Genomic DNA, 16,079 nt, shown 5'->3' with positions numbered 1-16,079 from the left:
GGAAACAAGAGGGACATTGTTTATCATCCTGCCCTACAGCTGATGTGATGAAATGTTCTGTCTGTGCAATGCCATTGATGGAAGAATGAAAGGACTTGTTAATGCTGGTGACGAGGATGAGGCCTTTGCGTGCTTGTCTTTTTCTATTGCAGGAGACTAGCTGCATCTTAAAAAGGTCTTTTAAACAGAAGGAAAGCTATATAGATATATTTTGAATCAATACCATATGTGCTTTTAAATGGACACACAGTATGTTGCACTGTGTCTAAGGCTAGTGTGTTGAGGGAAATTTGAATGAAAACTGCGTGAAGGCTGGAATTCTGTTTCAAAGCCTTTTGACCCTTTACTTTACTTTTCAGCCTTTGCCCAAGGAGCCATCGTAGGATGCAACACGAAAGCAAGTATGTGAGTGTGTTCTTAATGATGTATTTTAATGTTGTTTGCAATGTTTTCCATTTGACTCAAACCAACCAGAGACATTTTGACCTATTTTGTGGCAAAGCAAAGATGAGTCACGTTCATTGAACAACTAAAGCTATTTATCTGTATTGCAACAAATACTAAGCTAAATAAAGGCTGGACCCTGAACTGGATCCGTCATTACAGTTCATAGATCATTTGTTTTATTGCATGTGTGGGAGAGCTTAACACAATGTCACCCATGATTGAGAAAAAAAATCAGTAGAATCCTTAAATTTTCAGGTTGAAGAATCACTCTGATAAATGTTTATGTAGAAATTAGATTGACTAAATTGCTGGAAGTTTTAAGGATGGAAGCTAAAAAGTCCTGCTGATGTTACATCAAAGAAAAGGGCCGGGTTTTCATTTAGGAAAAATACGATAAACAAGCCAACAGTGACATTCCTGAGATTTCATTGCATGCCTGACAGTTCAGATATAAATATTATACATTATAACCTTCAAGTTCAGTAGCATTAAAAGTTTTTTTTTAAACTGAGTTCAGGAGCGAGTTATCGTGATGACCTGATGATCTTCATTTAGGAAAAATACGATAAACAAGCCAACAGTGACATTCCTGAGATTTCATGGCATGCCTGACAGTTCAGATATAAATTTTATATATTACAGCCTTCAAGTTAAGTTGCATTAAAAGTTTTTTTTTTTAAACTGGATTCAGGAGCAAATTATCTTGATGACGCTGGCAGGTTTTTCATCTCTTTCACAGACTTTTCGCCCCACCCTCAAAAAAACCCAATAAAATCTACAAGAGCTTTAGTTAAATTCTTCTCTTGAGAAAACGACTTAGTGCTGGTGAAGTTTTTATACTCTCCAAAACCAGAGGCTGTCGGAATTTGCATGCTATATGTCTCCTAGCCAATATTCTAAGATTGATTTCCCCTCTTCCACTGAGAAAACAAAATGAATCATACACAATTACCAATGACAAGGAGAAAGGGGGAATGGGGAGGTGTCATAAATATTTATTTGCCAGCATTGGGAATTTGTGCAATTCTATGTGGATTTGCCAACTCATATTTATGTGTCTGAATGATTTATTTATTCATTCCTGGGTGTCAAATTTGTCCACTGTCACCCTGGATCGTTTGAATTTTAACATTTATGGATTTATCCATATTGCACATTTGTCATGCAATTCTATTATTATTCAAATGAGTTCCTTGATCAGATGATTGGTTAAATGAAGTCATTAACTGCAGAATTTCAGTGGAGGTGAAATGTATTCCATATGGAAATAGTTGATTAGCATGTACGTTTATGCAAGCATTCTTTCGCAGATTTATTCAGACAATTACTTTGTTAAAGAGGTGACATTTTGTGAAAAAAAAATCTGGTGGACTGTTAAAAGTTCCTTCAAGAAATGGGATACATAACATGGCTACCTTCAGCAATCTGCTTTCCAGACATAACCATCACACTATAAATATTCTGGGATGGCATTATTCACACATAATAGAGCCGTTATGAAATGAGCCACTGCCATATTTACAATCAGCTGTTCTGAAAGGTGGAAATGACACTGCTGAGAACAGTAACGATATAAATCATAATGATACGATGGAGCAAAAATGTTTTCTGTTCTTTCAGCGGCTGCATCGCTGATTTTAAAATCTATTTTGCCGCCAAAGATCTAATAAATTATTTTCCGCACCTACCCATAGTGAAGCTCTCATAGCGCTCTCATCATTTTCATCATTTGTTAGAGAGAGGGCCCTGCTGTCAGATGGTGCACAAGCATAAAATGACGAGACATTAGATTGAGACTGTCCGTCAGTTCTCAATTTGATCTAGTGATTTAGAGTCAGGACGAATATTTATGATGTCATTGTTCCATGTTTCTTTCACTCACCTCACAGACTGATCTGACGTGAGACAGGGCTCACACAAGGGCGTGAAAGTTAAGTCCTTGTGTGATTGTTGCACATGAAATAATATTACTATTACTATTACAAGTACTATTAATTTAGTGTTCTGTAGCTTTCATAGGATTTTTTTAGGTATAAAAATGGTTGACTCCCTGGTTGACCTATTTATTGGTTTAGTTTATAACCGATCATTCTGGGCAGTAGCTAAAAACCTTTTACTTGACCACTAATAAAATGTAGATTACCATAAAGTAAGTGATTCAAATTTCCTGTTGCCATTTTGTCTTGGACTTTTACAACATTTGTCCAGTGACTTTAGCTACATTACTTCTCAGATCACAATATTCCATGTTCATTCTGTTCAGTGAAACGACATATCACCTCATATATTTATTCCGTGTGTGTGAGATAAACATCATAAGCTCTAAATATTCTACTTTTCAGACTAAATAGACTCTTCATGTGTTAAAAATCCGGCTTTTTTTTCTCTCAACGGGAAAGCTTCATTTCACTGAATACATGGTGCATAAATTCATGAATAATTAATCATAACTTAATATCAACAGCTGCAGCAACCTTTATGCCAAATTGTCCTTCATAGTTTACATAGTGGTAAAACACACAGAAAACCATATATACTGATAAATTAAAATTTGACTTTCAAAACTAATAATGAGATATGGCATATAGTACAGACTTGTAAATGCTCCCAGTTCTTGATATGTCCCGCATCAACTTAACATGTACAAGATTTAGTCAGCTGTAATGTTGGTTTCAATGCATTTTAGATAGATGTTCTACCACAATATCGATGCCTTTTTAGATCAAAGGAATAGCATGTCAGACCTTTGTGTTATTGTCACAGTAAAATGTCAACTTATAACATTTTGTCCTTGTCTTCTTGTTGCATTCCTCTACAGGTTCATTGATCCATGCTGCAAGAGGAACTGTGGCCAATCACTACAACAAAACATTCTGTCCATTCAGCAAAAAGGGTCAAACTTTACACCCAGCCTGACCTTCATTTAAAAAAGAAAAGAAAAAAGAATAAAAACTGAAACCGAGAGACTGCTCATTTGGTCAACTTTTCTCAGAACTCTTATGAGTCTTTAGTAAGGAGCATGGTTGAACATTGTCACGGCAACAAAATTTACAGATACATTATAGAGCAAAACCCTGTGAGGAACAGTCGTCAGCAGCAAAATATTTGTTGAAGTTATTTCTTTTTGTTAGACATTGTCATGTCTTGAGGCTTCTTGAAGTTTTTCTGTATCTTTCTGGCTTGATTAAGACTTTCAAAAAAAAAAAACACCTCATCTTCACTATCGGCACTGTGAATCCATCGGGGTTATATTCCAGCCACTTCTCTTTCTGACAGGCTGCCGCTGAAGAGTCATCACTTGACTGAGGTTCAGCAAGGGTCATATTGCCCATTGGATTCTCTTCTTTAACACCTTTTACTCATTTGGTCTGGTGAAACTTTACAAGGCTGGAGCCTCCAAAATGTTTCCAAAAATATAGTACGGACATTGTGAAACAGCATGAAATTCTGTTGGTCACAGACTTCACTGAAGACAACTGATGTGATTCTCAGTGAACAGTGTCGGCCGAGAAATGTGGACTTCCTGGATGACTTACTATATAATTCATGTTTTTTATGTGATGCCAATATAGATTAGAAGAGTACTTTTTTGTCAACAAAGCTCACACTTCATATACACATAACTGGGAGCATTTAGCAGATGTAGACCCCTGGCTCATTTTAATGGTTTTTAGTGTGTGTGTGTGTGTGTGTGTGTGTGTGTGTGTGTGTGTGTGTGTGTGTGTGTGTGTGTGTGTGTGTGTCTGCCTGCCTGCGCGTGTGTGTGTGTGCGTGTATGCATCCGTGTGTGTGAGTGACTGTATGCTTTTGTGCTGGGTGCGTGTGTGTGTTTGTGTTTGCGCATCCAGAAATACACTGTGAAATAAATCATACCCAATGCATTATTCATACTCTTGTATATTTTTGGGACACGCCCAGACCAGAACTGGCCATCTGGCAAAAAAGGAGCATTTGTAATGTTACAGAAGTTGGGTTTTCATTTGAATTTTCATGGATGAATTCTTAGTTTGACTTCTCTATTCTTTCTCATCTTTTGTTTGATAAATAGATATTTATATCGGGGAAAATATTATTATATTATTGAAACTGGGTAAAGCTCTATAGTATGTCACATAAGGTAAATTCTGTAATTAAAATCAATTCATGTGTAATTCAGTGTACTGTCTAAATTGACTATATTTTGATTTGAAATGTTTTGCCTAGCCGGACTTGCTATTTGCTTGATATGTAATAACTGAGATATATATATACATATATATATATATATATATATATACATAAAGAATCAAGCATCATACATATTCATCATTGTACTATACATTCTGTGGATCTCACCACAAGTTTAGGAGTCTTATAACTACGAGAGGACGTATATGAAATTGATAAAATAACAGCTGTAAGCAGTGTTGCAGTTGAATCTCCATGTCTTTCTATCCAGCCTGGGGTTTCCAGTATTCCAGTCCCATTTCAATGTCTTACCAAAGAATAGCCAATGTCACCAATAGCTGAGTCGGTGGGAAACATTAAAACTTCCCGTATGCAACTTGGAACTTCTAAATAATGTGATAAAAATATGAATATCTGTGGGGAAAATTACAAGACCTCTTTACAATAACAAAATCTTGATCAGTGTTCCAATAAGGCCCCAAATCCTTATGCTTTTGACCAAGTTGACTATAGTTGACCCTGAATTTCCCCTATGGGGATCAATAAAGTATTATCTTATCTTGTCTTAAATGATACTGAAACTCTTACCTCAAATCTGGTCTAAAACCCCGCTGGTAAGATATTCAAAAAACAAGAAGTGAAGCTAGTTAAATGCGATTTAAATAACACTCAAGATGCACGGCGGTTTGTGGTATGAATTAATATCTCTCTGAAGCCGTTTAAAAAGCTTTACAGCAGTGGTGAGTCACAATTGCATTATGTCGTGCAGGTGTTCCTGTTAATGTGACCAGATTGGGTTTTCTAAATCTCCCAAACATCTCCATTTTTATTTATTTATTCATAGAGCCTTTGTTTTACACCATGTATGAATTATCCTTTGATTTCTGTAGGTGCAAAAACTGTTCTTGCTACCAAACACTAACCGACAGAAAAAAAAAAAAAAAAGAACATTTTTTTGTCCGATCTAAATTAGATCAGAGGACCTGTAATCCATATCTCAAGAATGTAATAATTCAAACCATCAGACTACGTAATATAAATCTCAAATTCTGTCTTCATATAAATATATATATTGTTTATGTCCTGTCCTTGTACTGAAAGAAATTTTGGTAAAAAAATTACAAAACACTACTACAGTAACGTCATCAAAGATGGATTGGAAAATGTTGTCCAAAATGGAACTGTTGGAAGGCATTCTTTTAATTTCGAGTATGTGGTGTGTCTTGATATGAAATGCGGTATAATGCATTCAAACGTCGCCAATTACATCACAAGAGCTGTAAGCCTGTGTGGGATGATCCCGTTATTCAGGAAAAATGTAAAAAGTGGACTACTTTCTTAACTGCAGAGCTGTAGTGATTTGATCATTTCTGCTCATACTTTGTGCAAAAAGTATGTCCAAAAGTGGTCTGACTTCAAACCAAGGACCAACAAAATATCAGATTCATCATGTGAAATATTCATAGCTCTCTGAATGTTAATATTAGGAGCTTTATTTTATGATTAAAGAGCTTTCGAACTCCTCAGTGCAGTGGGTTTTCAGTACAACAAGGCTTTGGCCAAAGGGCCCTTGATTCATCCCTTCATTAAAGTAATGGATGTACTTTGAGCAAACACTGGTCAGCCAATTGGACACCAGACACGCATGGCAGGCATATGAGCAAAACAGGTGTCCTAGCACCACACTATCATCACTGCACTTGATGAAACGCTCGACAGTCAGAGTCGGATACGCTTTACAACAAGCGTATCTGACTGTCCAAGCTTCTTCATCTCAAATGAGTTGCGTTAAAGGTGCTACTAAACCAGGAGTTTTTCCAGTCACATGCTTTACTTATTACTTACGCAAAATTTTTCATAACATACATGCATTCTTACATAGTATTCATAGTCTATGGTCATCATGTTCACAGCAAATTTATTTGATTTTTTTTTTTTGTCATTTTACAGGCCCATCAAGCTGGAGAGGGGTTGTTCTGGGTTCAGTTTAACTGCTCACTGTTTGCTGCAAGTCTCCCCCATGTAGATTTGCCAATGAACAGCAGTGTGTATTTCACAGGGACTCTTAAAATGCGTTTATATATGCAAGTAAACATTAGACGATAATTACATGAATGGATCACATAGAAAAACAGTTACTCTTAAGTAGGAAACCACAAATCAGTTTCAAGTGAAGCCAAAGAACATATTTCTAAGGCTATGACAGGCAATTCATTTGTTGTAAACAATTTAGATTAAAAATACCTTTTTTAATGGCTTTAATTCAGTGGCTTTTCACTAATTTTCTGTTTTATGGGTCAGACAGCTTAGTGACTGATTGAGTAGATCATTTAGATCGTAATGGATCATGAGAATAATCATTCATTGCAGTCTTTCTGTGTTGGATCGAGCAATTTACCCATTTCAAAGTCTGAAAAAAACAGAAAAAAAAATCTAATTTGAACCCCCTATCCCTTTTGGTCGTTCTACTCGATGTCTTTTTGTTAATATATTTTACAATAGCATTTTACTTCCATTCACTAAAACTACCCTCGCAGAGTCAGGGGCTCCCTGCAGAGGCCTGCCACAGTGCAGGGATTATGAAGATTAAAGATCATCAAAAGGCGGTTTTGCTTGAGGTTGAATGATCATAGATGATTATAATTCTTTAAATTTCAAATTGGAGAATCTTTTTCCCGTACTGATGTTGTCTGATGACATTGTGTGACGCAAAGCGGTTCATGTCACTAGTATCAATGTCAATCGTATCACTCCATGGAACAATAGTGATTAATGATTAATGACTGGGATAGAGGCATATTACATGTTTTTCTTTTTAAAACAAAGTCATTATTAGCACTCTCATCTCAGAAGGTTTACAAACATCATGTATATAATTTTTTGTCGGTCGTGTCCTTATGCTTACCTTATGCTGTCATAAGGCGATGGAGGCAGGTGGTAGTTCTTGTAATAAAAGTCAAGATATATAATATATCACCATGTTGTCTATCCTTATTTAGAGAGGTTTGTTTTCTCTGCCAGGATTTCTCTCATCTACCTTGCAGTAGGAGCTCCTGACACCGATTCTTCAGTCAGAATGCATAATTCTGTTTTCAGAGTTTTGAATGTGAACTTTCAAGACCAACAAGTGGTGTTAAAGGTGGTGTTCCTACACAGAATAACAGAAAGCTCTTACTTTGAGAAAAGCTTTTGATGAACCTCCATAAAGCCATCACTGAAAAAAATAATCTTTCTTGGGAACCGTCCGAAATTGTCAGGACATTTATTACTGTCAAAATATAGTTGTACTGTTAGTTTTTACAGAGTGAATCATGCACACCACAAATTGCAATTTGCCCGTTGCATGAAGCCCTTAATAAACTCTGTGAGGTCAGTTGTTAGTATTGAGAAATTAAATATTAATATTACTGCCCACATTTGTTTGTTGACATCGCTCAGTTGTTTGACTTAAAAAAAAACATCGCCAGTATTGCATGTGAGGTTTCAAGGGACCATCTTCTGTTTTGCTGTTTTCTAAGATCTTTACATGCGCATTTCTGAGTCTAAATCTATCACAGGAACTCCTTCTGCCTCGTCAACAGTCAGGATTCCACAGTCTTTGATTATGCAACTGAGTTGCAACAGAAAATATCCAAGCGACCATATTCATGGAAAAGTTTCACCATGTGAATCCTGCCTAACAATTTTGTCATAAATTGAAAATATGGCACAAACTAAAACATGTTAATGAGACGTACAATGCCATGGATAGGAGTCCGCATCCTTTTGATGTTTCTTAGGTGCACGCTTAATACAAGTGATTTTAAGCATCCCCGGTTTGCATCACGATGGCATGATGTAACATAATCGACAGTGACATCGATTGCTCCTGGTCCTACTGGCTGTTTTCTGTTTACAAAATAGCCATTATGTTTCCACTTGAGAGAAAATTTCTCCCTCTGTGAGAACCCTTGGGTTAAGTTTTTTGAACTCCTACATCCGTCTCCATTGTATTTCTTCTTTTTTCCAACTGAGTCGGGATTGATCTCTGGCCGAGCCTAATGAAGCCCCCCCCCCCACACACACACACACACACACACACACACACCCTCCCCGAGCCACAGAATGACTTGCTAAACCCTGCGTCATTGAGCAGCGCTTCGGTGTAGCAAATTATCATTTATGCCCACATAAAAATCCATTTTCTGATCCATTAGCTTAGCATAGTGCTAATCAGTTGCAGGTGACGACTCACAAGGGACTTCGGTTTGCAAGTGAATCGGCATTAGAGGTAGACACTTATGGGGCAGCGGCTACGAGCATAAAAAAATTCATGGCCTGTAGAACACTGGGACATACTGTAGTGGCGCACTGTTTTTAGTTGAAATAACTGTGACACTTTAATCCTACAGCCAATTCTATCATTCTCTCCCTCCCTCACATTGTCAGTCTCTCTCGCTCTCTCTTTTTGACCATCCAGACACCTGCATGTTTGTGGATAATTGACATGCCGCTGTCACATGAAATCTGCAGCACCATCCCTCAACTTACCTCCGAGGTGGAGGCTGCAGTCATCAATTACATTTCTGTCTTGGATAAGCAGAGCACGTCACACACGGTCAGGGTTAGTGCTCTTCTCTAGACATCATTTCTCAAGACTTTTCCAGGATATCATATATTTAAGGAGCAATATGGCTTGAATGACAAACAGTAATTTTATCTCTCAATGGAAGCACCAGGTCAATCTGTATCAGGGCCGGCGTTATTGCGTATACTCATAATCGTAACAATCACTAAAAACGGCGTTCATTGTTTATTGCCGCTGATGCAGCTGGTATGGACATTTATATTCCAGCTAAACCTGGATTTGACATGAAGCTATTGCAGCAACAAAATACTGGTTTGTCAATTGCCAGTGTGTTGAAATTCTCTATGGGCTTCTGACAATCATGGCAAACAAAGCAAGCGGTTGAAGCTGATAATGTGAGTGTAGGAGAAATTTGATGTGATGAGGTGGATTAAATACAATGTCGTACCCCCCCTAGGGCATTAAATACCTGAGGATGTGTTTTTACACTTACAAAAGCTTTTCAAGGAATATGTTGCTTATTTTTCTCTCATTCCACGTGTGATATCTTTGACTAGGATATCGTTCACTTGTTTCACAGGTCTTCCTTGAATACATGAGAACCTTAAAAATTACATGTCTTTGCCATTTACAGCTCATGCCAGCCAGGAGATTTCTAAACTCTATTTTATCTGCCTTTGCTCTCTATTATTGGAGAAGCAAATCCACTGTCAGATTCAGAGGTGCTTAAAAGGAGGTACAATATGCAAGGAGTGATTCAATGCATTTCCAATTTGTCGCCGATGAATATGAAATGCAGATGAATTTAATGTAATTTCCAACTATTGAGTGATTTCCAATGAGAGGTGCAGGACATCTTGTTAAGTTTCCACACTGCACTCCATCTCTGTTCACCATCCAGTGCAACACTTCTACCCTGAAGAGGAGTCAGCTCTGAGGGGGAAGATGAAGGTATAAAATGGTCGTTTTGCTGGAGCAACACAAGCTAATTTATCATTCTCCAGGGGTCAGGCGACGCTCCCTCGGTTGTGAATTTTAATGTTGTTTTTTATGGGTCTTAATAAAGTCTATTTTGCTGCGAGCGTTTATGCAGAAGAGCACAACATCCTTCACTCGGCTCATTTAGTGAGTCAAGGAGAGAAGGGGCCCGGGCCACATTTAACCAGGAGAGTCATCATTTTCGTGCATTAAACAACATGGCACGGCAAAATATTGAAAGCACTAGAAACAGTATTGGAGTTAGAATATTCCTTTAATCGTCCCACAGCAGGGAAAAGTTACATGTCTTCTGACGATCTGTGCAGCCTTAGGTAGATAATAGTTATTAGCTCAGAATAACAAATACTTAATTCTAAGTTATTCTATTACATCATCATGAGCATAACTCATGGTGGCGTGGATCTGTTAATAAAATTCTGTATATTTCAATTGCATCGTAGTGTGCTTATTATCTATTAAATATAGAGAAATAACTTCTCTTAGTTATTTCAATTGATCTAAAAGAGCTATGTCAAATGACCAGCAAAATGGGGAACACCTCAGATAGTTCTGGTATGAAATTAATCTAAGAATTTAATATAGTTGAATACACAGTTTGATATAGTTTAAATATATAATTACATCCTGCTATATTTGAGATGGAAATGCTGCTCTTTCTTCCATGCATTTTTCCCATCCCTTGATGCAAGATGGAAATAGGCTTATGCTTTTTGAGCCCATTTAGTGATTTTCTTTTTTAATTGCTGAATGTTGTTCAATTGATGACGATTGTAAAGCTGTAAATAAAGTAGTTAGAATGATCTCATCCGTTGACATCTTCCATAGGGTGGCATTTACATAAATCCCTAAATGTTCCCAATTAGATGTATAGTTTTTGAAAGGGATCATTTCAGCAGAACATCACTTTTTTCCATTCATACTTTCAGCAAATCAAAAATAATCTTATAGAGGAGCGTTATCCCATTTTGGTATTAAGCAGTACTTAAAATCAGTAGTTGAATTAAGTGTCCAAATGCTTCATCTGTCATTGAGCAACAAGTGAAATAATAGGATATAAGTCCAAAATCCAGTGGTTCAGTGGTGCAGTGGTTAGCGCATCCAATATCTACTGGAGGCCTTTCTGTGTGGAGTTTGCACATTCTCCCCTGTATGCCCGTGTTTCCTCTTGTTTCTCTAATTTCTTCCTACAGTCCAAAAATATACAAAAGGTAAATTGGAAACCCTAAATTGCCCAAATGTATAAATGAGAGTGATCAGTTGTTCATCACTATGTGTGGTCCTGTGATCGACTAGTCCAGTACGTACCCTGCCTCTTGCCCAAAGACAGGAAGGTAGGAAGGGGTCCAGCCCACCTGTGACCCTATGACCCCCCCCCCATAAGATAAGTGGAAAGGGGAATGAATGAATGAATGAATGTCCAAAAGCCCAGTTACTGAAATGCATGGAATCATATGCAACATTAAGGGTAGCATTGTCACTTAAACTGTTAGCTATCCTCTCTTAAAGGGAAGCCTGCCGTAGAGGACTAATTAGCATAAATATGCTTAAATGTTTGTCTCATGCTAGAATGTGTTGTTAAAAAAAGGATGATGAATTGTTATTTCTTTGAAAATCGCAATTCATAACACATAGTACTCTCGCAATGCATACTGGGTTGATGACATATAATGGTTGCTTTGTGTTAACTTTGGCTTTTCGTTCGAGTTAACTTTTGCTTGGTTAGGTATGGTATGGTCAGTAATAATGCTACATTGTGCTGCTTTTGGGTGAAATTTCCAGCCCAAGGGAAACAAGGAGAGTGATGTTATTCTAAACAGCTTTTCAAGGGACAAGATGAGAAGAAAAGAATGGGAAATTGCTTTCTGGATATAACGAACTTCCTAAGAATCCGAGCCTTGTTCTTGCCACTTCTCTCCGGATGCGTTTGATGCATTTTGCCGACTTAAGCTGCTGAAAAAGCTTGCGGGAGAGGATGTCAACAACCCTCTACTGCAGAAGTCGCATCTGATGGCGAAAGAAATGGCATCAACATGATCACGGAGGATGAGTCACCCAGTCAGTCAACACAGCAGCCCGTAAGTCTACAGCAAACAGCTGATGCCAAAAAGTAGAGCTCCTTACAACAAACGCTCTCTCTCCATGTTGGCATAGCAACAGAGTTGCCCCACGCACACCAGCGTCTTTGGCCGACTCTTGCCTCTTCGCATCTTTGTTCTTAATTTTGAAGCTCATTTTGACATCTTTCTTTAGCATTATCCTCCGCACTCACGTTTCTCTTGACTTCAAATTACCTTAGGGTAAAGTGAATGGGACCAAGCCCAGTACAACATATGGCATCACTACCCAGACAGCTTAGCGATATTAACAACAACGGGGACCTACGAGTGTTTTTTTGTTTTTTTTTACAATTGTATACAACCCATATAGCTGGTACAACTAATGCTCAAATAGGACAATAATGTCTTGGTAACTGGGGATCCCTTTAAGGTGCTGAAATACGGAAGTCGGGGGACACATTTGTTGGTGACCTATTTTCGCAGCAGGATATTCACGATGATGAGGGTATGAATCTCGGCACAACCTACTGACTTGTTTATTGAATTTTAAAAGGTTGAGTGGCAGCATTTAACACTGGGGTCAATTCATCACATGATTGCATCCTGCTGCATCCATCTCACTGATCCTGAGCACTGCATGCGGACAATTAACAGGCCCACTGCTGAGGTCTCCTTTGTTTATTTCAGCATTCACTGCCTCTAGACTGCACCGTGGCTACTTGATCTACACAAAGAGTGGTACTTGTGTATCTAATAATACCACAAAGTAAAGGAAAGATTTTAATCAAATGCAACATAGCATTAAAGAAAAGAGATAGACCATTAAGACTAGGGCTGAGTAACAGTAAAGTGATTCTCTAGTTGGAAGTTCATTTGACATTGACAGTTTGTCCGCCATTGACTTCCCAGGCTCTGGTTGCTGACGTAAGCCCCGGAAAATGCCCGTATTTCTCATCTGTCAACAATCCCTTACTCCCTTTGCAGATGTCCCAATAATGTTGTTAAAAGGTCAAATTAGATTAACCGAGGCCCAGGGAGTAGTTATCTCGCAACCGCAATGCCTCAGGGGCAAACAATCAAAGACAAGTTGTTTTCGGTATAAAAACATTTTTAAAAGATAAATAAACAGAGATGTATGCAAGGTTTAGGACTAGAACACACACATGCGCACGCACACAAACATGCACACACACACACAAACTCAATGTTCTCAAACTCAAATGCAATGTTAGAACACTGACCTCCATTCATAATGGACACCCCAACCCGAAAACCACACAGCTTTGGATAACTGAAGCCTTATACTTCTACTCTGTGTGTACGGCCTGGATTGAAATCTATTTTTAAAGTACTCATTTAAGCCTCAAATCTGTTTTTTATGGCTCATGAATCAGAAGGACTGGGTTCCTATTCAAATTAAAATATTGATTTATTACTTAAATAGTCATTCCCTTTAAGTAGGTGATGTTGCGTAATCCGAAAAAAAAATTAAACATTTTAAGCATCATCTGTTATTAGAAGCATATTTTTCTTTCTGTCTAAATCTCATATGGTATATTTTTTCCATACAACAACTTTGTAACTGTTTGCAATATGTAACCTTTTATATAAACTGAATATCAAGCTTCAACTCCTGCTGACCTAATTTCAGATTAAAAGGTTGGAAATCTCAATTTTACCTTTCAAAAAGGCTTTATTGGTCCTATAATTTTTCCCAGTCGGCGGATATTATCAACTGTCCACCTACTCAGACTTGTGTCTCAGTCCCATGACGCATGAATAAGCATGATTGGTATTTGTCCACCAGGACAAATCCTCATTTTAATGCGACCAACCAAAGAAACAAGATACCTTTGAATGTGAATAAGTCGAGGTAAAAAAAAAGTCTGTTATTACTGGGAGTCTGTCATTGCCAGTCTTGATTAGCTGAGACTGCTGATCTCAGAGTGCTGTCCCGTCCCTCCTGATTCAAAGACGAGCTCCTCTGGGTTTTACTGTGACAGATTGAGGGTGTCGGGGGGGACTCCCAAGGGTGTGTGTGTCTGTATTTTTGTCGGAGTGTGCGCATTTGTGCATGTCTGTAGCAGCAGTTAGTGCATGTGCCCATTTGCTTCTGTGCATCAGTGCATGATCTAATATGCGTTCATTTCTGTGGATGCAGCTACAGCCCACATACTGTAGTGTGTGTTTGTGTGTGTTGTGTTGTGTTGTGTTGTGTTGTGGTTGGAGGCTGAGTATAGTGGGGTCAAGATCTCGTCTGTGAATCACATGTCTCCCATCAGTCTGAGAGCATTAAGCTGAGTCCAATCAATACCCAGAGGGCCTTCAACTGAACGAATGATATGGAGGGTGACTGAGAAACACGAAAGGGTGACTGAGAAAGGGGGCGCGGGTGAGACAAAAGGTGTTCTATAGACAGTTCTTGTAGAGTAATAGAGTTCACTTTTTGATAGTCTCTCATCCTCAGGTTTGATATTTTTTGATTCAGAAGACACCCATGTAATCACATTCTAAATTTCCGACCACACGAGGTATGTGGTAGGCAGTATAATGAGATCCTGAAGACTGCAAGTCCTGTACGCCCACTCATATTCAAATGCTCTTTATGAACCATTTGATGTGAGGCAGGACTGAGCTGAAAATGCATTTTTGAATTAACACGATCATAGGTGGTCTCCGATGACTTCTCCAGTGAAGTGCCATGGAAACTTATTGGTTGGACTCTTGCATGTGCTGGAATTACATGATTATTAAAGGGAGAAGAATGATATGTGTCAATTCCAAGTCGATGTTAATTATCATTGAGTTCCCACAGCCACCACTTGTTCAGTTTTTTTTGCCATCTGGTATTTTAACAATATGGCAAGTTTTCCACCTTTGTTATATATTTAACAGTAAATTTGAACAGTCCAGTTCATTTTGTCAATGGACAAACTGGAAAATTCCATGAAAATACATGTACCAAGAAGTACCATATACTGATGACTTCACTAATAAAGTCATAACTACTTTGAGTTCATAGTTTCACCATAAGAATGAATTATGACAAAAACTAGTTTGTGCTCATTTGTACATCAGACACGTTTTTATTATACACACTTAAGAAGTGCATTTTTATGATACCATCAGCATTTTGTGTGCTAATATACCAAGAATAATAATGGAAACTACTCATACAAACCAGAAACAGTCTGCAAAGCACACACAGATCTCAGCTTTGACAAGAAGTTTCTCGCAAGTACTGTTATCCATCCAGTGTGCGAAGAACCTACAATCTCTATACCACATGCATGTGGGGGATGTTTTGAAATCATTTTATTGCATTTTTTTTTCTTTATTCACAGTCTATTTTCTTGTCTTGGGGATTTTGAGGTGTTTTCTTAAAACTGGAATTTCATAAAGAAAACTGAGCAAAAGATTATCGAAATATTTGAATATGTAACTGTACTCACAGCAAGACCAAGAAGCAGATACAGTATAATTGTTAACTACTACACACCTTTTAAAAGGCCCTCTTTTAAAGGGAGAAATATGGAGTGCATTAAGATAATTTATGAAGGTGTTTCAGTCCACGAGAGCTTTAAACCAGAAAACTGCCAGCATTTGTCGGAGGAGCCAGAGGAGCAGAGAGAACTGACTGGCTCTTCTCTGACAAGCCTGAAGGTAATATAGTTTGGTGCGGCTCAGTGGCAGCTCTGTAAACCATCACGGATTGTATTGGATCGATGTTAGTATCTTTTTTGACCCTCCCCTTTTGTAAAATACTTCATTATCTTAAAGAAATCTCATTAATCTAGTATTTTGATTTTAGTGTCCAATGCCCCATTTTAAACGCAACTTTT

The 16,079-nt window shown here is 38.0% G+C and overlaps 1 protein-coding gene across 4 annotated transcripts in view; it reads left to right on the top strand.

Annotated features, from left to right (window-relative positions):
- The window catches only part of tafa5l (TAFA chemokine like family member 5, like), a 51,481-nt gene extending 46,883 nt beyond the window's left edge, over window positions 1-4,598 (top strand). For 2 of the 4 annotated variants that reach the window (XM_086160039.1, XM_086160038.1), the window contains 2 exons: window positions 360-401; window positions 3,266-4,598. In XM_086160039.1, coding sequence (XP_086016165.1) covers window positions 360-383 — 24 coding nt within the window. In that variant the 3' untranslated portion in view covers window positions 384-401; window positions 3,266-4,598. Of the gene's footprint in view, window positions 1-359; window positions 406-3,265 lie in introns of all 4 variants that reach the window. The other 2 variants (XM_086160041.1, XM_086160040.1) reach the window with 1 other exon arrangement.
- The last annotated feature ends 11,481 nt before the right edge of the window (window positions 4,599-16,079 follow it).

Source organism: Fistularia commersonii, chromosome 14 (genome assembly GCF_037954325.1).
Source record: "Fistularia commersonii isolate RoL2024-O1a breed Wild chromosome 14, RoL_Fcom_v1.0, whole genome shotgun sequence".
NCBI classification, from domain to species: domain Eukaryota; kingdom Metazoa; phylum Chordata; class Actinopteri; order Syngnathiformes; family Fistulariidae; genus Fistularia; species Fistularia commersonii.
This window is presented reverse-complemented; position numbering and strand designations above follow the sequence as displayed.